Raw genomic sequence first — 26,163 nt, forward strand, 5'->3', positions numbered from 1 at the left:
CAGATCTGCAGCTGATTTCACTCTTCATTTGAAATCTACTGCAGATCTGTACAAAAATCTACAGCATATCAGTGCTATAGGAACGCTCCCTAAGACCTCCCCCACACAGGTGTTTGCAGTAAACGCAGCGTTTTTGGCGATTCCAGCAGCGCTGGCATGGGTTATGCCAATGTTTTCAGCACAGCTGATAACGCAGCCAAGGAAGCTGGAAAAAAAAATACTCGCCTATTAGGCGCCGTCCCTGCAGGCTTTCAGACATTTTGTCTGTGCCTGCAGAGCATCTCTTGCTCATAACGGAGTTTCAAGACCATGCCTCCAGCAAGAGATTGCTCTGATTGGCTGAGCGCAAGCCAGCCATTCATTCATTAAATGGCTGTGATTGGTGCATCCAGCGCTGGCTGCTAGTGGCGCAGGATTAGCCAATCAGAGCAATCTCTTGCTGGAGGCAGGGTCTTCAAACCCCGTCACTAGCAAAAGATCCTCTGACAAGTGCCGGAAAGCAGCTAGCGCTGTGCTTTCAGCAACGTTGCTAACCCTGCTCCTTCATTTCGATGAGCGGCGAAGGTCTGAAAACAGCCAAAGGTAGGACAAGCATTGCTGTCAAAGCGCAGAACTCAAGATATTGCGGTCTGATGCTTGCGTGAACAGCCCCATTGAAATGAATGGAAGCGTTGTACAGCGTTTAGGGCTGCGCTGAAAAGGCAGCACTAAAGCTGTAAAAACAGTTTGTGTGAGAGAGAGCTAAGACTAATTTCAGACAAGCATAAAAAAGACATCCGTAATATGGACATGTTTTGAAAGCATTATATTTATAAGTCATCAATTTTGAATCTATTTGCCTGTGCGGTTTTATTTTTTATTAGGCAAGTACTGATCTGTATTTGCCCAACAGAAAAGAATACAAATACGGAGGCCAACACACAAAAATAGATCATGCTGCGGTTTTTGAAAAACAGATGTAAAAATACAGCAATATGATTAGTCCTATACATTAACCCTTTCCAATCCAATTTGTATCCTGGTTTTCCTAGGGTGCTTACTCTTTTTCTGTTATACAACAGCGCTATCTGCTGGTTAAAGCCAGTGCTGCATGAGGTGACACATTGGATATGCTGCAACAGCAAAAAGGCTGGTAATATACAGTAAGAGAACCCCGGCGGACATCTTCCAACATCGGAGCTATACAGCCCTAAATCATAATGTCTTCAGACGTCAGAAAGTGGATTGGAAAGGGTTAATAGTATATTAGCTCTGCTCAACACAGACCTAGGGGCTCACTCACTGGCAGGGTTGGCTTATTGTCAGCTCCCTGAATCCTGCACTCGTGCAAGACGGAGTCCAAAGCAATGCGCTTTGCAACCACCACTGAGCGGTTCGGAAAGGTATGTCAGCCATCTTTGTTTCCACCAGTGGCTACGCAACATGCTTCAGGACCATGGATTGCTTAATGCGTTAAAGAAAAACTAAGGCGGCTCTCACGCTCGCCGCTTTTTACCTAAGCGTCGCGGTACAATGCTGCCCTTAATTTCAGTGGGGCCTCCCGGACCAGCGCTCGAACGCGGCATTAGAAACACCACAATTTTGGATCGCTGTCAGACCTATTTTCCTGTGTTTTCACGTTTTGTAATGCACCTCATTACAATGATGGGTTGTGTTAAAAGCGCTGTGAAGCACCATACCATGCGTTCAAAAACGCTGCTTGAAATTGCAGTAAAATGCCACAGATTCGATGCGCATTTAAGTGAATGCATTTAGTTGAACGCATGTGTGAGACTGGCCTGAATAAAGTTGGAAGTTATTTTATTTAAAAAGGCTTAGGAGTGCTTGGGTAAAAATATACAAAAGGTCAGGAGCTACAAATATATGCAAAATAGTATGAAAACAAAAAGGAATAAAATAATTCAAAAAATACCACTCTATGAATTTGTTACAAATAGTCCTGGGGCGAGGGGCATGCAGAATGAGGACAGGCCAGCATTTAGATCCAACTCCTGGGTCTGACAATGGAGGGAAGTTCCTATTTTAGTTTTCAATTCCCTTGGGGTCCCACCTCCGCTGTCGTCCTCATGGCATCACTGAAGGCTGGCTAAATAGATTTTCTGGATGTAAAACCAATCTAATATTACGGACATATTTCCCTAGGAGGCACTCCAATAGGGAAGCTATGGTCACCATATTGAATACCATGCAGTTACCTACAAGTGGATAGCAAGTGATATGTGACAGATGATTAGCTTTGCAGGGATGTGATGCTGTGGATTCTGGGAGTCACAGTCCGTGGTACACGCACGGTTTTGAAAATATAATTGCTGTAGGGTTGGGACTTTTGAACAACCCATAATCTCAGTTTTGAAATTTCTTTTTTCCTCCCATCTCAGTGAAGGGAAATTGCAGTCAGCAAGTCTGGAGGCTGCGTATTGGAGGGGCAAGGAGACAATGGGATCTCCTGCAAATGGCTATTTTTATTATCACTATAATAAAGGGCTTCCAAAATGAACAAATGGAATCATAGGCCCCTCTGGTACAGGTGTGAAAGGCAATTGAATGAATATTGCTGCGCCCTGCTTGGCAGGAAATACACTTAAATATCTGCCTAAATCCACTTTCCCAGACCAGACAGTTGACAGATTTTCAGTCATCTTTGCATGTCAATCTACCAGTATACTTCAATCACAACCAAGATCTGGTATAATCAGGCTGCTTTCACATGGGCGGTGGGGGGTTCTGTTTTCCTGCTTTGTTCGGGGAGCATGAAAATGGAATCCCATAGCCGAACGGGCCTGTCTTATGACAGAACCGAACAGCGTCAAATAGACCCCATTGACTATAATGGGATCCATTCAGTTCCTGCTCATCTGCCCCGCATTTTACCGGAAGAAAAAGTGCTGTATGCCGGAGCTGCGACTGAACTTCCGAACGCAGGTAAAGGCAGCCTTAGGCCCCCTGTCCACGGGTGTTGCGAAGTCCCGCGGCAGATCTCCGCCGCGGGAGCCACCGTCGCACACGAATCTCCGCCGGTCACCCTAATCTGATAGATAGGCTGACTGCAGAGAAGTGGGGCAATTCACAGCATGCTCCAAATTACCAGACGCGAGCGGAGAATCGCAATGCTATGGAAAGCTTCGGCTGGCGTGATTCGCCGGCGAAATCACGCCCGTGGACAGGCTCCCTTACCCCTCCTGTAGCTACGCCCTGCGTGCATTTCCTAATTTCTCACAAAGTCCCTAAAAATTTCCATCATAGTGTTGATTTCACTGAAGAGTGAAGACAGCCCTCCCAAGCTTATCTCCCCTGCAAGAGATGCGAGACACTGCAGGACTGATCCTCTACAAGTCAGGCTCGGCTAGCTCCACTCCTGACATTTCCCCCAGCTCCTCCGGCTATTTACACGCTGACCTCCCTGTCAGCACTCTCCTCTTCTCCCCGCCCCTTCTGTGTCAGCCACTCCCCTACAGCCGGACAACGTTCCATTCCCCCGCCCCGTTTGTCACTGCCGCGCCGCCCACAGCGCATGGCCCCGCCCCCTCAGTACTGCCGGGCCTGCGCTCAGTAGTCTGATCGGTGCTGCCGGGATGGCGTTCATGGAGAAACCGGCGGCCAACAAGCTCTTCCTGGATGACACCGCGCCGCTCACTGCCGTTATAGAGGCCAGCCAGAGCCTGCAGTCCCACACGGTGCGTACGTGGAGCCGCTGATGCAGCATCACCCCCTGGGTGTATGTAGTGTGTAGCCTGGACATGGAGGGGTAGGAGCTGACACTGACATGGGCTGATGGCTACATGTGATGTCTAATGTCACATGCACATAGGAAGTACATTCCCAGGTACCATGTATGTACTGTTGCATGTGGGCTATTATGATGGTTTATGTTTGCACCATCCAGTGTGATATTAGTCTGTGTATATATATTATGTATGTCATATGCTGCCAAACTGGGGCGCAGATAGGTCATCATATGGGTGCTGATCTGCCTACATGCCCCTTAGGAGGGTTACTATAGTAGTTATGTCTCCTTACCCCCTACATATAGGTCCTTATTGGTTTTGTGCTAATTCCTTATAATATTTCTATATTCTGGCCGGGACTACTTTTTAGGACTTGCTGCACTATTGGAATTTTCTGGTTCATTGATTGTCCTGGATTAATGAGTTTTTACTGTATACATATATAGTACTATGCAGGAATTTTAGGCAGGTGTGGGAAAAAATGCTGCAAAGTAAAATTGTTTTCAGAAGTAGAGGGGTTAATAGTTTAATCAATTAGCAAAACACAAAGTGACTGAATAAAAGAGAAAGCTAAATCCCATCAATATTTGGTGTGAACCCCCTTTTGCCTCAAAAACAGCATCAGTTCTTCTAGGTACACTTGCACACAGTTTTTGAAGGAACTCTGCAGGGAGGTTATTTCAAACATCTTGGAGAACTAACCACAGATCTTCTGTAGCTTGCTCAAATCCTTCTGTCTCCATGTAATCCCAGACAGACTGGATGATGTTGAGATCAGGGCTCCTTGTTCTTCTTTACACTGGAGATAGTTCTTAGAGGAACTCTATATGGGTCTGTGGGAGAGCGAGCGCACAGGACTCTGAAAAGAGTCAGGTTTTCGGCTGGCGCAGACTCCACAGGCAGGCAGTGTGGGAACCAGGAAACGGGCGAGTATGAAAAACACCCGTCTCCCTGTCACCTGCCCTACCAGCACCATAAGTTTAGTGCCAGGTTTTATTTAGGGCGGCTTCACACACGTGTTATTCGTGGCGTGCCATCCGCATGTGACCGTTACGTGGCAAGCAGCAAATACGCAATGACATTGTGCACTTGCCACCAGATATCGATCGCCATGCACTATCTTGGTGTGTGTGCACATGTAATACACACAGATAGAACATGCTGATCTTTATTGCACACTTATTCCATGCAATATGTGTGATCAGCAACATGGGAACCTATGGCCGCCTGCACACGGCAGGACCAGATTCCACATGTGGAATTCGGCCCTGGGAGCAGCGGCGCCCCCACGTACCTGTTACTTTCATTTTTCATCTATACTGCGGATGGTCTGCACGGTGAGCCATCGGGCATGCGCAGTACAGATTATTTTTTGAACCTCCTGCTTTTCTTGCGTCATTGCCTAGCAATGACGCCGAATCCGTGACCTTTCCGCAATGTGATTGCAGAGGGGCCGCAGATCGGACGGCTTCTATTGACTTCAATGGAAGCCGTCAGTGCAGAATCCGCAAAAAAATGGAGCATGCTGCGATTTTTTTTTTTTTTTTTTTTTTATTTTTTTTTTTTACTCCACTTGCGGAAACCGCAATTGGTTTCCGTAAGTGTGCAGGTAGAATCGATTTCCCATAGCATGCTATGGGTGCTATATGCTGCGGATCCACCTCGGTTTCCCACAGCAAATATCCGTCCATGGGGAAGGAGCCCTATTGTTACAGCGTATTCCGCACACAAAACTCATGCGTAGAATACACTGTAACAATACATTCATGTGAAGGAGCCTCTAATGACATTGGCCGTATGTTTGGGGTGGTTGTTCTGCTGCAGAATAAATTTGGAGCCAGTTAGACGCCTCCCTGATGGTATTGCATGATGAATAAGTATCTGCCTGTATTTCTTAGCATTACTCACAACATTCCTCCAGACCAAATCCTCCACATTGCTGAAATGTAACCCCAAACTTGCAAGGACCTTCCACCATGCCTCACTGCTGCCTGCAGACACTCATTATTGCACTGCTGCCTGCAGACACTCATTATTGCACTGCTGCCTGCAGACACTCATTATTGCACTGCTGCCTGCAGACACTCATTATTGCACTGCTGCCTGCAGACACTCATTATTGCACTGCTGCCTGCAGACACTCATTATTGCACTGCTGCCTGCAGACACTCATTATTGCACTGCTGCCTGCAGACACTCATTATTCTACCGCACTCCACCATTGCCTCATTGCTGGCTGCAGATACTCATTATAGTACCGCTCTCCGCCATGTCTCACTGCTGCCTGCAGACACTCATTGTTGTACCGCTCTCCGCCATGCTTCACTGCTGCCTGCAGACACACATTGTTGTACCGCTCTCCGCCATGCCTCACTGCTGCTTGCAGACACTCATTGTTGTACCGCTCTCCGCCATGCTTCACTGCTGCCTGCAGACACTCATTGTTGTACCGCTCTCCGCCATGCCTCACTGCTGCCTGCAGACACTCGTTGTACCGCTCTCCGCCATGCCTCACTGCTGCCTGCAGACACTCGTTGTACCGCTCTCCGCCATGCCTCACTGCTGCCTGCAGACACTCATTGTTGTACCGCTCTCCGCCATGCCTCACTTCTGCCTGCAGACACTCATTGTTGTACCGCTCTCCGCCATGCTTCACTTCTGCCTGCAGACACTCATTGTTGTACCGCTCTCCGCAATGCTTCACTTCTGCCTGCAGACACTCATTGTTGTACCGCTCTCCGCAATGCTTCACTTCTGCCTGCAGACACTCATTGTTGTACCGCTCTCCGCAATGCTTCACTTCTGCCTGCAGACACTCATTGTTGTACCGCTCTCCGCAATGCTTCACTTCTGCCTGCAGACACTCATTGTTGTACCGCTCTCCGCAATGCTTCACTTCTGCCTGCAGACACTCATTGTTGTACCGCTCTCCGCAATGCTTCACTTCTGCCTGCAGACACTCATTGTTGTACCGCTCTCCGCAATGCTTCACTTCTGCCTGCAGACACTCATTGTTGTACCGCTCTCCGCCATGCTTCACTTCTGCCTGCAGACACTCATTGTTGTACCGCTCTCCGCCATGCTTCACTTCTGCCTGCAGACACTCATTGTTGTCCCGCTCTCCGCCATGCTTCACTTCTGCCTGCAGACACTCATTGTTGTCCCGCTCTCCGCCATGCTTCACTTCTGCCTGCAGACACTCATTGTTGTCCCGCTCTCCGCCATGCTTCACTTCTGCCTGCAGACACTCATTGTTGTCCCGCTCTCCGCCATGCTTCACTTCTGCCTGCAGACACTCATTGTTGTCCCGCTCTCCGCCATGCTTCACTTCTGCCTGCAGACACTCATTGTTGTACCGCTCTCCGCCATGCTTCACTTCTGCCTGCAGACACTCATTGTTGTACCGCTCTCCGCCATGCTTCACTGCTGCCTGCAGACACTCATTGTTGTACCGCTCTCCTGCCTTTCAGTGAACAAACTTTTCTACAGCCAAATATTTCACATTTTGACTCATCAGTCCAGAGCGCCTGCTGGCATTTTTCTTCACCTCAGTTCCTATGCATAGTTGAGTTGATTGGCCTTGTTTTTATGTGGAGGGTATGGCTTCTTGGACCACAATTCTTCTTTGAAGACCACTTCTGCCCAGACTTCTCTGAACAGTAGATGGGTGTACCAGGGTCCCACTGCTTTCCGCCAGTCCTGAGCTGATGGCACTGCTGGACATCTTCCGATTTTGAAGGGAAGTAAACATGCTGTGTCTTTCGTCTGCTGCACTGTTTGCTTGACCAACTACTACGTCTGTCGTCTTCAACGTTGCCCGTTTCTTTGTGCTTCTTCAACAGAGCTTGAAGAGCACATCTTAAAATTTTTGCCTGGGAGAGACCTTGCTAATGCAGTATAACTACTTTTTGTCTTGTTACTGCGCTCAATCTTATTTTGGGGTATGCCTATGACATGAAACTGTCTTCCTCAACCTCATCTTTGTAACAGCGTTTGGCTGAACCTCATCCTTTTTAAAGGTGTTTTCCAGTGAAATACTATTGATTACCTATCCTGATAATAGGTCATCAATAGTTAATCAGCCAGGGTCTGCAGCTCAAGACCCTGACCGATCATCTGATCGGATGCATGCTGTCAGCGGCGCAATAACAGAGTTCAGAGAGGAAGCTTCTGCATCAACCGCCATGTAGTGGCCGCCACTTGTAACTGCAGGCACGACTCCCATTAAAAAAAAATGGGAGCCGTGCCTGCAGTCACAAGCGCCGGCCACTACATGGAAGGTTGGAGCGGAGGCTTCCACTCCCACCTCTGTGTATTTGAAGCGGGGAATTCCCGAGCGGTGGACGCTGGACGATCAATAGTATTCCACTGGAAAACCCCTTTAAGCCTCCTACACAGCTGTTTGTTTCAGTTAATGACTGTGTTTCAACCTACATATGCAATCGATGATCATTATCACCAATTTGGTATAATTGGTTAATCATACACCTGACTATAATCCTACAAAATCCCTGACTGCGTACAAGTATACCTTGAAGAGTGGATGCTGTTCTGAAGACAAAAGGTGGTCACACCAAATATTGCTTTAATTTAGACTTCTCTTTTGCTCATTTACTTTGCACTAGCAGTTCTATTTTTTGGAGTATTCCTACTTTGCAGTATTTTTTTCACTCCTGCCTTAAAGGGGTTGTCCCGCGGCAGCAAGTGGGTCTATACACTTCTGTATGGCCATATTAATGCACTTTGTAATGTACATTGTGCATTAATTATGAGCCATACAGAAGTTATCAGAAGTTATTCACTTACCTGTTCCGTTGCTGGCATCCTCGTCTCCATGGTTGCCGTCTAATTTTCGCCGTCTAATGGCCAAATTAGACGCGCTTGCGCAGTCCGGGTCTTCTTCTCTTCTCAATGGGGCTCGGTGTAGCTCCGTGTTGCTCCAATCAGGAGGCTGGAATCGGCAATGGACCGCACAGAAGAGCTGCGGTCCACGGAGGTAGAAGATCCCGGCGGCCATCTTCACCGGGTAAGTAAGAAGTCACCGGAGCGCGGGGATTAGGGTAAGCGCTGTCCGGTGTTCTTTTTTAACCCCTGCATCGGGGTTGTCTCGCGCCGAACGGGGGGGGGGGGGGGGGTTGAAAAAAAAAAAAACCCGTTTCGGCGCGGGACAACCCCCTTTAAACTCTTGCCCAGTATGTAAATAATGTGCCCCTATATAGTACACATTTGCCTGTAGTATTATGCTCCCTGTCATGTTCTATATAAAAAATGTGACCGGTGAAGCTAATTTCTGCTCTTTAATGGCAGTGACCTCATTGATAAATCTGCTGCACGTTCTCCCCAGCAATCAGTCGTGTTTATATTTGTTCCTGACGTGGGCAAATTAGGTTGTAAATTCTGCTCTTGCAGTGTAAGTAAATATATTCTCATTACGGCGGAGCAGGATGCGTTGGCGCTGTACAATTACAGATTATAAATTGCGAAACCGTGTGTACACAACAACACGGCACAAGATCAATGATAATAGGATTTGATCACTCCTCTGGTTGTGTCTTTTCTTCTCCGTTCATAGCTAAAGCTAAATTCAGAATCGTCATTCTTCTCCCGTCTGTCAGAATTGGGATTTAACCCGTTCCAATCCAATTTGTATCCTGATTTTCCTAGGGGGCTAACTCTTTTTCTGCCGTTATGCAACGGCACTATATGCTGCTAAAGCCAGTACTGCATGAGATGACACATTGGATAGGCTCCAACAGCAGAGAGGCTGGCAATATACAGTAAGAGAACCCTGACGGATGTCTTCCAACATCGGAACGGTACAGCCTTAAATCATAATGTCTTCAGAGGTCAAACAATGGACTGGAAAGGGTTAAAGGTGTTGACGCACAACCTAAAATCATCTCTTAATCGTAAGATGGGGTATAACTGTCTGATTGGTGGGGTCCGACTGCTGGAACTCATGTTCTTGTCTTCGGTGAAGTTCTCCTTGGATGAATATAGCGGTGGGCTTGCTTGCGCACTACTGCTTTATTCATGTCTATGGAACTGACGGAGATACTGTAGCAGAGTATAAGCTCCATTAGTCAACTGGGCGGAGATACAGCTTCTTTACCCCTATAGGTGTGTGCATGCAGTTGGTAAAACGCTTAGTCCCTTGCTGAATTTCATTAAAGGGCTAATCCCATAAAATAAAGTTATCCCCTGCCCACAGCATAGGGGACAAGTGTCTGATCAGTGGTGGCCAAGTGTACCGTCTCCCGCTCTGTTCATCTCTATGCTGGAGATTGCCAAGTGCTGTCTTGGTTGTCAGACCTTCACCGATCACACAACCCCATAATCTGTGGGTGGGGGATAACTTTAAATCTAAAGACTATCTCTTTAAGGGTGCATTCATACATAGCAAATTTTGGTGCGATGCTGCGTCAAAATTTGCTTAATTTGGTGCAGATTTTGATGCGGATCCACAGCAGATTTCACCTTTCCAATTGAAGGGGTGACATCTGCTGCAGATCCACATCAGAACATGCGCCAATAGTGCGGAATTTGATGCAAATTTTGATGCAGATTTTCTGCAGCGGAAAATCCGCTATGTGTGAATGAATGCACCTTAACTGTACAGTGAGAACTAAGGGACAGCTTCCTGTCTCTGACTTTTTGTTTCTTCTGCACTTTTACATCTGAAGATCGCTAATGCCCCTCTACAGAGTCTACAAGTAGCGCATGGAGTGTTCTCTGCAGTGGCGCAGAAGTGAAAGAGTTACTCTTAGCTTTAGTGAATATGGCGGACAGACCTTCAAGGGGGTCTGTGAAATCTTTGTGAAGACGCACTGTGGGGGTCTCCTGTGTGCTTCCTGCACATTATTGTCTTACAGCGGGCCTTCAGCTGAACTTTGTGACTTGTTCAGTGTGAACATTAACCCTCTGGCTGCTGCATAAATCTGCATTTGTGGTTCCAGTGAGAACTCGCATTGATTTATATCATAGTAGAAATATTCTGCATCGGCTGCATGCAAAATTCTGTAAAGATAAAGGCCGACAAACCACATAACTGCTAAGAAATTTGCACGTAAAATCTGCACGCAGATTTTGGCACATTATTGTGGAATTTGTCATGGCTTATTTTACGTTGCCTTTTTATATGCACGTATTTTACATAAGCAGACCCGCCTTAATCGACATCTTCTTGCACGATGCCATGTTTGCCAAGGGGGCATGCTGATAGTGCAGAACTAAAATGGCACAGTTTCCTTTTCCTACTCTTTAATTATGATTGGCTGAAACCATTTCACCACGTTTTGACAAAGTAGTGTGCATTTTTACGCACAGCTGTACCAAAATCCACTGGATTAACGTCCTTCACAGTAGAACCTGCCCTGTGTACGAATCAATCTGCCACACGCTTCGGAAACTGAGTGATTCCGCTTTTTTTCCGCAGCTGAAAACGCTGTTGCTATTTCCGCAGCAAACCACGTTTTCTGCTGCAGAAAAAATCTGCAACGTGTAAACTACTTTTCAGCAAATTCCATCCACTTTGCAAAAAATTAGAACTGTGGAGGAATTCAATGCAGAAATTCTGCTATGAAAAATCCGCAGTGTTTTCGCCCCGTGTGAACATTCCCTGAAGGGGGGGGGGGGGGGTTCTGGGACTTTTCAAAAAGTTACTTTGGTCTGGGAATGGACTAAGGTAAATAAAATAAACTGTTGAGACTTTTTTGAATGATAGGTAATCGCTTGCCGGTGTCCGCTGCTCACTTGACCGTTCCCTGGGCTGCCATCAGCGTGGACAGCGCTGGAAGCTGATAGTTCTGTGAACGTTGCAGTGGCTCTGGTTGGTTCTGTAAGCACAGCTCCCATTGAATTTGTCTACTTGACCTCCGGCATATCCTTACCCTGTTTCTACTTTAACTAGGTTGGCCTGGTGGTGATCATACCTTTTTTTTTTTTTTATCACATGGTCCAATTGTGGTAGCTTGCAGTATGATATTGCGCATTATTACTGATAGTATTATATGCTGTTGAAATTGCAAGCCTACTGTATATTCTGTTATGTGCTCACGATTTCAGAGCAAAAAAAATCTTATCAATGTTCTGTGCCTTAAAAAAGTTTTGCCTATTCGACTTAAAGGGATTGTCTGCATTTAACCCATTAGAGACAGTAATATGCCATTTTATTGACCTCACTAATTGGCTTCAAACCCACACATACTGACAGCCAGGCTCCTGCTCTAACAGCCAGGAGAGTAGAAATCCCAGATACTGGCAGTTGATCCACTTGCATACTATCAATAGCAACTGCAGCATATAAGCAGATTACAGGTGGAGGGGGCTCCTTCTGCCACCCGTTGGCATCCTGCAATAGAATTGCAAAGTACTAATGGGTTCCCTTCGCAGTACCTCCATGTGTGCCATGTAACTCAATCTATTAGTCTAATAGGCTTAGTAGAATACACTGCATAAGTAATGCAGTGCATTATTCTGGTGATCAAACAATCGCATCTTTAAGTTCCCTTTGGGGACTAAAAAATGGCGTGAAGAAATCCAGTAAAGTTATTAATTTAAAGAAAAAAATCAGTTTAAAAAATATGCATTTTTCACCACAAAACCCCATTTTAAATGGATAAAGTACCCCCCAAAAACATTTAAAAAGTTAACACAGTTATTACTGCATTCATAACGACACACAATGAAAATATTTTATTTATCCCGCTTGCTGAACGTTGTGAAAATGGTTAATAATTTTGGCATTACTTTTTTCTTTTTATTTGCCTCCCAGAAAATGTAATCCAAACGTCACATGTACCTCAAACTGGTTCCAATAAAAACTTCAACTCTTCCCGCAAAAAACAAGCCCTCACAGAGCTCTGTTACCAGAAAAATAAAAATGTTATGGCTCTTAGAAAGCGGCAATGCAGAGTCAGTAGTTTTTCTTTAAAAAATGTGTTTTTATTATACAACAGTAGTTAAAAAAAAAAAAAAAAAAAAAAAATCTCTATAAACTTGGTATCGCAGTAAATTGTGGCGATCAGATAAATAGGCCGGTCACTAAAGGGCTAAAGGGGTTCACCACTTCATGGGCACGATACAAACTTTTTGTGTTCAATTGTAAAATAAGCGACTTACTAGTATATCATATTTAGAAGCTCTATCTATGATTCACATAATGCAGTCTGCAGCAGGAGACCGGGCTGTCCGAAAAGAAAAAACTGTAGCGGAATGGACGCAAATGGAAGCCTTTAGTTTTTTTTTTTTTTTTGTAAACGCCACTGAAATCGATGGGCAAAATAAGGATCCATTCTTTTCCGCTTTCTTTCCTCCAAAAACGTAGCAGAGGGACTGAAACCCCGAACTGACCCTAACGCCGGTGTGACACCAGCCTTGCCAGATGTGAGGTTTACTGTTACAGTTAATTGTCCTGATATGATGCAGCACATGATTCTGAAGCTGTTACAACGTGTCCTGACTTGTCAGATATTACAACACATCATTTCACTGACACGGTACATCGTGAAGGCAGCGCGCTGGTTAGCTCCGGTCATGGTGTGAAGGTCGGCGCTTTGTAACGGAATATATGTAATTGTTACAAACGCTCCGAGAGGGTTACATAACAGCCCTGTAGAGTCGTGTAACCAGCTCTAACACTGCATATCTTTGGAAGTGGCCCCCTTCCGTCTTAAAGTCTATGATCACCGTCATTTACACGGCCGTACGCGTATTTCTGCTTGTGAATACGCAGCCTATTCGCGGCCCAAAATAGACAGAAACACGCAAGTTATCAGTATATTGGCAGTTTTTTTGCAAATATGCGGCATATTTGTGTTATAAAAAAATGCCCAAAATTCCATTGATTTTGTGCATAAATACATAGGTTTGCTGCGTATTTGCACATGCCCATTCATTTTAATGGGCTGTTTCGGAGCATACTACGGACCAAGATAGGACATGCTGTGTTTTGGGTTTCTTTTTTCATACGACCGGAAAGCCACATAAAATACGTAGTTGTGAATGAGCCCATTGAAGTCAATGAACTGTATTAACTTAACGTGTGTAAAAAATATGCATGTAATATGCAACATATTTACCCACAGTGTTTATATACTAAAGTAAAGGCGTATTCTCATTGATATTTATGGCGACATGATATATACTGTGGACTGCTTAGTCTTTACAGACCGGGCCTCAAGCACGGCCACTGTATTGACTTGGCTGGGGAAACCGGCTGGCAGTAATTGGCAAATGGGAATCATGGGACACACATTCTACTGTGGATAACCCATAAATGTTGAAGTTGAGAATATCCCTTTAAAGGATTGTCTCAACTACGCAAACCTTCTGAGGCTGATTGCTTCTGATCTGCCTGCCCCTGCAGGTGAGACGAAGTATTACAAGGAGTCCATTTTAATGAAAATTCCCAAGTCCTCCAGTGCTAGAGCAGCTCTTAGACAGGGGACATAAAGCCAATATGTGCTACTCAGGTTTTTGTACAGGCTTTGGGCTGTTGGGACAATCCTATACTCTATAAAGTTACTTAATGGGTTTTTTCGATGAGTTTATCCATTGGTGGTAGTGGAAGGACAAGGTATATATAAAAAATCAAGAATAATATTGACCTAGCACTGGTGGTGCCACTCCTCCAACCTTCTATGTATTTCAGAGGTCCCATAGGTTTTATACCCACGTGATGGCTGCAGCCAGTATGCTAGACTGAGGCACCATTGGTGACGTCTCATAAATCTGCTTTGGGGCTTCTACACCAGAAGCCCACGTGACTGGTTTAAGGGATGCCATCCGGCCTGCTGGCTGGATGGCATCACTTGTCAGATGCCGTGGCGCTGATGTAATGGTCTGCCACCACGGTGATTATATTTTGTATAGTTTTCGGGTCTGGGGTCCCAAAACTACATAAAAACAATAACTCGTAACACCCCTTTAACTTTTGTTAAAACCAATTGTGTCCCCCCCCCCCCCCCCCTCTGCTCTAGAAATCGCAGCATGCTCCATTTCTGTGTGGATTCCGCACAGACAGGATTTAAAAAAACAAAACTGTACTGTGCATGTCCGTAAGCTACTCTGCAAGCCAGTGTCGGACCCATGGGTGGTATTGTATCTTGACGCCACCGGAAGTGATGGCCAGCCAGGTCATGCCCCCAGTAGATGATTGGCTGTAGGACCTTCTGATGATTTTGCATTGATTAGCGGACGCTGGACATGTAAGATTGCAACTGGCTCCCTTCTTCACCTGCGCTTGCTTTCCCCTTTCCCTGGGCTTACATGTCGGCACTCTATTATGGCATGCCTGCTCTGCCGCTGTATGTGTTGCCGGCGATGCATACTGCCAGCATTGCAGTTTTGTCTAGCGCTGTTAGTGCCTCCTCCGCCGACGACAGCAGTTCCATTATGAAGGGGGTATTTTGGAAGGTGCCGCCTGGCGCTGTGATGGGCCCCTCAGCCGGCCACCTAACTTTAATTTTCCAGCGGGGAAAATGGAATGGAAGGGTCCTGGCGCTGCACAAGGACTAAATCATGGCCGGCAGTGACGTCGACAACTGCAGTGTAGATGTTGGGGGAGAAGCAGGGAGAAATGAGCCGCTGCACGTACCGCTGTTACCACCTCCATGCCACCGCAGGCCGTCAATGTCCCCTGCAGCCGGAGAAGGGGGGAAGAGCTGCAATCACCTGCCGGGAAAGAGCATGCTGTCACACACTGCAGATGGTGAGGGGTGCGAAGCAGGGAGAACTCACACGCTTGATACTGCTGTATCTAGACGCCACTGGACTGCAGCCAATCAGCTTCTAGGGCGTCACCTGGCTGTCAAACAGCCTAAGCCTTCTCTCCACCCATCAGTTCTGGTGGCGTCAAGATACATTAATACCGGACCCATGTTAGAGCTTTCAACCATGACTAGGGATATCTCTCAAACCAAAGACAGGGTAGCTACCTATAGGTGGCACTAGACACAGTTTTCTTCCTTTCGGAGGAGTGCTAATTTGCATATTTTTCCCAGGAAGCATTACCTATAAGACTCTCCACTAGTAAGTCTCCTCAAGGGGGATCGGTACCTTCCAAGAGCCTGACACTTTTTTTATGATACAAGTCGCAATACTTCCTGCAGTGCGGCACAACTAATATTATAGCAGTATACTATAAAGACTGAAGATGACATGAAACGCCTGCAGTTGAGTTTTCTAGAGGAGAAATGAAATCAACTGTAGAAAGTCAATATTGTTGAGAGATTACATGTCTGCTTTGTATTGACATCCGCTGATGCACAGTTATAATACTTAACCTTGCTACAACTTGATTTCTCTCTATGACTAATGAATTAATTACCCTGATGTAAACTCTGCTATAATGCTGATTGCAACAATTAACACATTTTCCAGCTTGTTCCATTACAGTCTAATGACAGCAGCTCTTTGTGTACTGTTCCATATTCGTGTTTGTGATCCGGCTTTTCAGCTAAGTGCACAGCTCTTCTTTGTCTCGATTGTTCTCCTGTTATAACAAGACTAAACTGGCAGTGGATTGGCGCTTTCCTGTTGGAAGAGACTTGTGCAATTACCAGGAAACAAAAAGTGGTAACAAAGCAGTTCTGGAAGTTGGTGGACATGATGGACTCATGAAATTAATTGCTGATGTCTATGAAAATCAATTATTTTTTGTTAAAGGGGTTTACCGATTACTGAACAACATGCCCCCTGTGCTAAAATAAGAACAGAAGTGGTACTTGCCTATTCTCTGCCACCACCATCCAGTTCTGTAGCCTTGCTGTGGTCCCAGTGTTGTGGCTGATGTCATTGCCGGAAGTCTGCAGCATTACTGCTTGTTCTCCTCGCATCAGTGCTCACATCCTGAGCACTCTGATGCCAGGAGTTTGGGTATGTGATGCTGCAGCCTCTAATTGGCTGCAGTGGTCACCTGCCTTCCGGTGACATCTGTCACAACAAACACTGGGACCACAGCAGGGTTACAGCGCTGGATCAATGTGACAGGGAACAGGAATGTCTCGCTCATCTTCCTATTTTGGCACACGGGGCAGTAAAGGGGCATGTTGTACATTAACGGGACACCCCCCTTAAGGTTTATATACAATGGGTCACGTAACATACATTGGGTCGCCTTTTGCCACAGAGATGCCCCAAGATACTCCTTATCTAGGAGTTCTAGTCCAGGAAGTCTAGATGCTCTGAGTGAAAACTACCTTAACTACTTTTTTAGATCAGAGTACGCAGTGGTGGGTATCAAAACCACATCCTTGCTTATTCTGTGTTCTGCAGCTAATTTTGATCGTATCTGTACATAGTGGGGAGATGCCAAAGCAGCAGTGATATCAGAACTGTGTGGGGGAGGGGGAGTAATTTTGACAACTAGTGCTGTCACTTCAAAACCAAGCAGCAGTTTCTCCTGGAAGGTTGTGGACTTTTTTCTGGATCAACAACCCTAGAATAGAAACATTTGACAAAGTTATTCTGGGATGTACATCTAGTTCTAGAAAGGATAAGGATAGTTGCCCAAGCAAGAATTTCAAGAAACCTTAACAAGAAACAACCCAAAAGGTTTGGCTCCATCATCAAATAGCTTGGCATGTTGGATGCCGGTTTCCTAGGGTTTTTCTAGTCTGGCAAATGTTGACTTCTACTCGAATCTCATGACCAAATCTAGGAGGTGGCTTTGTAAGCTAACCATCGATTGTATTTCTTTGACTTTTTGTCTTGAGTGACTGCTATTGGGTCCCTTTATGTAGCTTTACTACTAGACAAAAGAGAAGATGCTTCTATTACCCAGGATATGTAAGTGCAGATTCACTTTTAGCAATACATAGTAGAAATTGTTCTGTCATGTTTCATTTGGGACACTGGTAGGTAATAGAAAACTGTTATAACCCAACTAGTGCTATGATTCTCTGTGTGGGGCCTGCGTCTTACACCATAGCTTGTGAAACCTATTGGGAATACGGTGTGCTCTGAGGTTCCAAGAAACAGCATGTGTTCTGAATAGACTGTATTCTAGGAATACCCTTCAACCCCGCAGCAGTTTTGGAATAAGCTCTGTTCGTTGTGCAGGAAAAGGACATTACGGTTTAGGATGAATAGAGCTTGTTCTACTTTAAAAGACTCTGGCAACGGTTCTATCAGGGTTACCAACATGCTTTTGGTGTCATTTTAAAATATGTTTGTACGCCTTCTAGAACTGGAGCTTCAGCCATTTGAAGTGGGGTTGGGAATACTGCATTTATAGCTATCATTTTTTAGTTTTTGTGCAGCAGAGGAGGGGGGACCAGCCCACAGTAAAAATCTGTGACTTTTCTGCATATCTCCCTGCCCCAGGGGAGGGGTTGACATGATCACATTTTGTTTATGTGATCAACCCCTCAAATCACAGCATATTTGTTCTCTAACCCCTAACATTGTGGGGTTTATCCCACGAAAGAAGTGAAATCACAAGGACTTGGTCATCTAATCATTGCTCTATACTGTTTTACCCCGCAGATGCTTCAGTCATTGCTGACAATGACATCTAAATATTTTTACAGAAAAAATGTGTAAACATTTTACCCTTGCACAAGGCTTTAAAAATCGAAAAATGAAAAGGACAAAAAAACCTACTCCTAATTGGTATCTCGACATCCATAACGTCCCGTACTACAAAATATTACATTAATCAAGTCCGGAAAATTTCATTAAGAAAAAAAGATTAAAAAATACAAATAGCCATTTTTTGATCATCTCGCTTCTCCTAAATGGGAATAAAAAATGATTTTGAAAAATCATAAATGCCTCAAAATGGAACCAGTAAAAACTACAAGTTGTCTCACAAAAAAACAAGCCTGATACAGCTCTGTTGATTGAAAAATAAAAATATTCTGGTTCTGGAATATGACGTTATACAAAATTATATTGTGCCAGAGTGGTAAAACCTAATGAAACATCTGTAACTATGGTAACCTCCTCTTTGTAATGACTCATAGAATAAAGGTAACGTAATATTTATAGCACACGGTGAATGCCGTAAAAATACATCACAAACAATGGTGAAATAGTATCTTTTTTTCCATTCCCCCCCCCAAAAAAAAAGTTTTCAATACATTTATATGTACCTGAAATTGGCTCCTATATAAACTAGAACTCGTCCCGCAAAATACAAGGTGTCATATAGCTACCAAGTTGAAAAAAAAGTTACAACCAGGGAAGCTCTTTACTGGCTTTTAATGCTTAAATCGGTTATATCACTAATGGGTTAAAAATGCACTCAAGGCGACAAAGTTCTGCGCCAAATATATTTTACATGAGACAAATTTAAAATAAAGCCTTTTCAGAGTTTTTCAATTTTAACGTGAATGTTGGGGGGTTAATGCTAAGTTGAAAAAACCCACTAATATTGGGAACATCTGTTGTGTAAATGCTGAGCACAGTTTGGCGTATTTATCCCAGCTGTAAACATCCAAGAGAGAGGCCCGTGAGTCACGAAGAGAAGACCTTGCTGGGTCATTAGATTGGCTTTGAAATACTTTACATTCATTTGTAGCATTCCTTTGTTTGTATTGGCCTTTTTATTGCTCTTTGTCCTTTTAGTACTCAGAAGCTACAACGTGGAGGGGATAATGCATGTGTTTTGTACATTTCTCCTTTTTTTTTTTTTTTTGGTTGATCATAAGTGGTGCGATTTGGAAAGTGTGTAGGTACCACAAAAAGAGTGGTCTGTTACAAAAAAGTACTTAGCGAGAATTTCCGACTATTAAAAGTGATATCCTATTGTGGTAATATGACATCACTTCCTGAGTTGCTTGTTAGATTTCTGGGACTCCCACCAATCCTCAGAATGAAGGGGCTGGAAAAAAAGATAGAGCTTTTTTTTTTTTTGGTGGAGGTTGCATTTAATAGGCTTTACCAGGAATGAAGTGGAGGACATCCTAGCTGTATACTGTACATCTTATGATGGATAAACTCCATCAAAATCATCTTTTAACCCCTTGAGTGGCACGCCCGGAAATTCTCCGGGATGAGCTCCACTGCTCATAGCGATATAGCCCGGAAGAATTCCGGGCTATGTATCACTATGGGAGCTGCAGAGCACAATGCCACAAGATGTGGCATGGTGCTCTGCTTGCACAGACCCACAGAGAACCAGTGCAGGACCTTGAGAAGCAGGAAGATATTGCCGATATGCCGGCAATCTCCTGCTTCTAATGTCCTGCTTTGTTTACAGGTTGCCATAGAGACCATTGGCTTGTCAGAAGCAAGCCGATGGTCTCTGTGGCAGGGAGAGCTGGTGCTTGGCTGTCAGAGGACAGACAGGTATCAGCTCTTGCAGCAGAGATCAGAGAAAACCTCTGATCTCTGCTGTTAACCCTTTACATGCTGCAGTCTGTGACTGCAGCATGTAAAGGGCTGTCACCATCGGACCCCCCCAGAATGTGATCAGGGGTCCTGATGGGTCTCTGTGGAAGTCCCCTAAAGAGACAAAGAAAAAAAAAAAGGGAAAAAATTATTTTAAAAAATTCAATAAATAAAAACAAAAACACTTGTCTCCCTTTTTACTTTGTGAAAAATTAAAAATACAATTACACATGTGGTATCCCTGCGTTGTAATGACCCAGAGAAGGAAGTTAGTACAATTTAACCCCTTAATGACACGGCCCCTTTTTTTCTTCTTTACCTTTTTTTCCTCCCCCCCCCCCCTGTTTAAATCATAACTCCTTTATTTATCCATCGACGTCGCTGTATGAGGGCTTGTTTTGTGCGGGCCGAGTTGTGTTTTTCAATGGTGCTATTTAAAGTACCATATAATGTACTGAAAAACATTTACAAAATGCTAAGTAGAGTAAAATGAAAGAAAAATGACATTCCGCCATCCTTCAGTGCGTTTTGTTTCTACGGCGCACAAACTGCAGCGAAAATGCCCTGATAACTTTATTCTATGGGTCAGTACGATTACTACAGTACCAAATGTGTATACTTTTTTTTTGCTGTAGCACTTGTATTTTTTTTTTCAAAGACATTTAATTTTTTAAAATTATTTTCTGCTGCATCTTCTGTGCGCAATAACTTTTTTTATTTTTCCATCGACGTACTTGAGCAAGGGCTTATTTTTTGCGGGACGTCCTGTAGTTAACGTTGGTACCATTGTGGAATACATACGACTTTTTGATCGCTTTTTATTGCATTTTTTCTGGGAGACAGGGTGACTGAAAAAGTGCATTTGTGGCGTTCTTTATTTTTTTTTCGGACTAAGTTCAACGTGCAGGGTTAATAATGCACTACTTTGATAGATCGGACATTTACGGACGTGGTGATACCAAATATGTATTTTTCTTTTATGATTTACATTTTTTTATTATAGATATGGCAAAAGGAGGGGGATTTAAACTTGTATTACTTTTTTTTTTTTGGTGCAACTGAGATGCACATGCAAAATACAAAAATGGAAGAATGAACCTGTTGCGAGCAATGGGTTCTATTCTCTGCGTATTGCTGGCTCAAATACGCCCATATGAAGCCAGCCTGACATATTATCTGAAGACTCTGCTTAGTTTATAAGTGTCACCTGCAGCCGGGAATATGAAGATCACAGGTCCTTAATGAAAATAACAGATTTGTCAACAGCAACCCTTGACTGTTTCCACTTGGCAGCCATGACTTTTACAGAACACATAGAGTGGAAAATATAACTGAAGAATGAATAAAATTAGAATTTTTGGTGTAGTTTTACCTTAAAGGGTTTTTCCAATGACTTAAAATTGCTTCACAACCACTCTGTTCTTCCTGGTTGCTGCTGACCATGACATGTGACTGTTGCAACCAATCACTGGCTATAGGACTCGTGACTGCAATTGGCTGCAGCAGTCACATGTTCTGGTCAGCAGCAACAGGAAGAACCAAGTGATTGTGAAGCAATTTTAAGTAGTGGTAAAACTTCTTTAAGAAAGTCTTAAGATGGTCAATTTGAGATATGTAGATATACTATCTCTTAGTCACATGTAGCACTTGGCACTGACATTAGACACCTGAAGTTGTAAAATGCTGATCATGTGGTCACTGCTTGTGTTGTTGTATAGGGTGTTGTCTTGAGGAATTTTTATTACCAGGTAACGATAAAACCTTGCTGAGCAGCCATGATGGTGACATTTACTCAAGGCCACCCATTACCTACTGTAGAATGAGCTTGGTGTTCTTGTTGCATATAGCTGGTCAACAATTGAGCATTGGTTACACTATAAGTATGTTAGCCTTTTTTGCTAATTGGTAACCTAGATATTTTTGGCCCATTTCTTAGGCTTTACCCCTAGTAGGTGACAGTACTGCAGAATAGATGCATATAAAAAAAAAACACTACCACACCCAGCATCAAATGACAGGGAAACGGCCTTCTCAGGCCTATAGAGTATGAGTTGCAGTAGAGGTGTAACTTGAAGCTCCTGTGCCCCCTTACAAAATTTGTAACGAAGCCTTCACTTACCATGTACGTTTTATGAGACCGGTCTCATATTTAAATGGCCTTTGGAACTCCACAGACACCAGGTGAAACTGCAACTTATCCACCCCATGTAAGTCCTACAGAATATGTTGATTCCATATAAGCAGTGATGAGTAGAGCAGTATGACTCTACTCATACTTGCATTTGTCCGATATCCGATGGGGTCACCGTTTTTTTTTTTTGTAGGTCAGCCTGAAGTGCTATCCTTGATGTCAAAAATACCAGAAAGCCCGTTTTACCATTACCTGTGAAAAGCAAGTTCACACTCTTCTAAATTATTTTTGTAACTGTGTTACAGTTGTAGTACCTTACACCAATGGTCACCAACAGTTGCTCGGGGAGCCATGGGTAACTCGCAACCTCTTGCAGTATGGCTCACCGTGGGAGTCCTTGCTGCGGAGTAAGTTGGCGCTATACAAATTAAAGATTATTATTATTTATGACTGTATGTGCTGGCCATTGCAGAAATCTCTGCATTCACACCTGGAGTTTTTGGTGCGGTTTGCAGAAAAGAAAATGTACACCGTTTTTGAATGCTTTTATTGTGTTGGCTGTGGTTCAAAAATGCACCAAAACTACTAAATGGTGAATGTAGTGTAATATTTATTAGCAAATGTTTTCCAATTTTTGTTTCTCTAATTTTAGGCTAGAACTACATGCCAACTTTGGGCATGACACATATCATGCAGCAAAAGATGGCCCTGCGAAATCACATCCTAATCTAAATGACTACAATTGGAAGTTGCCTCAACTCAACAATTACAATAAATATTGTACACAAGGCTTGGACTTCTTGCAATTGTTGGGTCGCCATTCTGACAACTTGTGAGTCACATTCGCTTACATCATGATGCAATATAGCAGGGGTATAGTGTGCTCTTTGGCTATGCTACATGTTTTGCAGCCAAGTTGCCATGTAGCCCAAGCCTAAAAATGGATTTCTCTATTTTTGAATTGATTGTGACTCTTGACCATCACTCGAAGTTGAATGTGGGTCGAAAGATACGAAAGACTTGGAGACCTCTGCCTCAGGCCGGGAGCATACTACTGTATTTCAGTTCCGTATTTGCGATTGTAATACGGAAGTGCGTCCTGGCCTGATCGCGGGTTTCTTGACCTGAACTCCAAGCATTATAGTGATACTATGATGTTCGGGTCAGCAGACTCGCGGTCAGGTCAGGAAGCCCTTCTGTATTACGGATGCAAACATGGAGTCGAAATACGGTAGTGTGCTCCCAGCTTTACACGATCATCCAGTGTTTATAAATCTTCCCACTATAAAGATATCTCAAGCTATTACAGTGTCTGTATTTAGAAGGTAAACAACATTCTTATTATAGTCGCTGGTGTTTCTCTTGGCTATTATCACCGATGTCTCAGGCTGTTATCCAGTAAGATGTCACATAAAAAGTTGAGTAACTTTGTGAATAGATTACATTACTTATCTAGTACCGGTTATGAGTTGCATCCTGTCTTATTCTCTAGGGCTGCATTTGCAATTCAGCAGGCTTCAGAGCTGAAATCTTCCAGTATGCTACAAGATAAACCAGCTGTCATTTCCTGACCCCTGCTAAGCTGTTGGGGATATTTTGACTGTTTCTAATAGAAACCACCAAGATTGTGCAGGTATTAGTGTACGTTGACTCCACCTGAAGCAAGGGGTTTGACAGTAGGAACGCCCCTCTCACATCCCTAGCTCCTGATGGAGTCAATACTGTAATGTCCTGGAAGCTGTGAGTGCATTTGTGGGAACCGTAAGCAAAGCAACTCAGCAGCTGCGCTTACCGGCTGTACACCGTGTCCACCGCTGTGGCCTCTGAGGTGTCGTCCTTCTGCTTCGGCGTTCAACCACGGTCCCTTCTGTCCTGATGCACTGTGGCAGTAGGGATCATAGGCTGTGCAGCGCGGCGCTGGCGTGTTCCTGATGCGCTCCTGCTGTGTCTGCACACCATCAGAGAGTCCTCCCCACAGCCTTCTGCGGCACTTGAGTGCACTATGCCGTCTGTAATGTTGACCCCGCTCTGCTCTTCTACATAGCGCAGGGTGGTGTCTTGTAACCCGGCGGCGAGGAACGGCCTTTCATATGCCGCAATGCGCACAGACCCCCGGACAGAGCGGGGTGCTGTGTTGTGAACGGGCGGCAGGGAAACGGCCTTTCAGGTGTCCCAATGCGCAGTTGCAGCGGGGGTACAGAAATGTAAACAGCTGCAAGCCCCCTTGCAAACTAAGGTCTTCCACCTGGAGCTTTAATGTTAGTGGACTGCCAGGACCTGTAGGCAAGACTACATCTCAGCCAATCAGATACAAGTGGCGTCTCCAACCCCCCCCCCAGTCAATCTTCACTCCACCAGGACTTCCTGGTGGCGTCAAGATACACTAATACCGATTGTGCATGTAGCTCTGGGCTATAATAATGGCGGTGACTCATGTTCCGTTCAATATTATGTAATCTAATAATGCTAATGTATAAGCAATAAAACCGTTTTCAAATGTGACCATGGGCTTTACCATTATCAATGGAGGATTCAACTCTACTCACGGCTAGGAAGTGTCAAGTATAATTGTACACTATGGCCTTTAGTCTTATAATTGGCTGCCAAAGATGGGAAGCGTTGTCTTTTATGCCTGTCCAAAAGTGACAAACATCTCTTCTACTTTTTCTATATTCTGTGTGAAAATCTTCTTTATCCTCATCCTGGATTGTAAAAATTAAAAACAAACAAAAAAAACAAAAAACCCCGTTGACCATGAGACTTTTTTTTTTTTTTTTGTGGGATTAGTTCCACTCTCTATATGTATCATTTTTGGATACACGTACAGTAATATACGCAAGTACAATAAAGTGTCAAAATGGGATTTATCAAAACTGGTACAAAGAAAAAGCAGAGCAGTTGCCCATAACTACTAATAAGGTTCCAGTTCTTATTTTTCCTGGATATACATTGCTTTAGTTCAGTATTTTATAATTCGTTCCGCCGCCCCCCCCCCCCCCCCTCCACAATTATATACTAGCTTAAATACCTGGCATTGCCTGGGTACCCTTGCCGCCCTTGATACACTGGCTCCATCTTTCTCATGAGTCATTGTCTGATGCTATTCTGAGTTGTCTGCAGCCCTTTATGTCCTGGCTTTTCTTTCTCTTTTTGAATTTGGGTCTCGTGCTGTTTCATGGTCTCTGCAGCACATGATATCTTGGCTCTTTACTGCAATACTTGAAATTGGTCCTCACTCTGTTCCGTGGTTTCTGATGTCCTTGATGCACTGGCTGTATCCCTCTCTTTTTGAATTTGGGCTTCATACTGTTCCAGGATCTCTGCAGCCCTTGATGTCCTGTCTCGTTTCCTCTTTCTGAATTAACGCCTCATGCTGTTCTGAGGTTTCTGCCCCCCTTGATGCACAGGCTCTATCTTTGTCTTTTTGAGTTCTGGTTTGATGCTGTTCTGAGGTCTCTGCAGCCCTTGATGTCCTGTCCATTTCCCGCTCATTCTTAAATTGTTGTTCACTTGTCTTACTAGGAGTAATTTTACGTTTTTTGCTTTCGGTTGGACTTCTCCAATGGGTTTCCATTTTCTTGGAGGCATTCTGTATCCACCACGTCTTTTATATTTACCATGTTGAAGAATTACCAAGCATCTTATTTAACCATAGATTATGAACGTATTTTTATTGAAACTGTGTAAAACACAGTTACACATAGCAACCAATCATCATTTCTTAAGCTGCTTCGGTAAAATGAGAGCTGTGATTGATTTCTGTAAGCAACAAACAGTTGAACCCCCCCCCCCCCCCCCCCCAGTTTTTTAAGTTGGATCTTGAAGCAATTTGTACCAAGTTTTGGTTGAGATCCATCAAGGCATGTATGAGCCTATGAAGAACAAACTTTCACTTTTCTGTGTATAGATTAGAAAGTTGCAGAACTTTTCATTACGCACTGATATTGGTTTCTAAGTGCTGCACCCTTAAAG

At 44.2% G+C, this 26,163-nt stretch overlaps 1 protein-coding gene across 2 annotated transcripts in view; it reads left to right on the forward strand.

The window, feature by feature from the left end:
• The first annotated feature begins 3,526 nt into the window (after positions 1 to 3,526).
• Positions 3,527 to 26,163, forward strand: part of PXK (PX domain containing serine/threonine kinase like) — an 87,421-nt gene continuing 64,784 nt past the window's right edge. For both annotated transcript variants that reach the window (XM_066596595.1, XM_066596596.1), the window contains exon 1: positions 3,527 to 3,674. In XM_066596595.1, the coding sequence (XP_066452692.1) occupies positions 3,573 to 3,674 (102 nt within the window). In that variant the 5' untranslated portion in view covers positions 3,527 to 3,572. The remainder of the gene's footprint in view (positions 3,675 to 26,163) is intronic.

Source organism: Eleutherodactylus coqui, chromosome 3, assembly GCF_035609145.1.
Source record: "Eleutherodactylus coqui strain aEleCoq1 chromosome 3, aEleCoq1.hap1, whole genome shotgun sequence".
Classification (NCBI taxonomy): domain Eukaryota; kingdom Metazoa; phylum Chordata; class Amphibia; order Anura; family Eleutherodactylidae; genus Eleutherodactylus; species Eleutherodactylus coqui.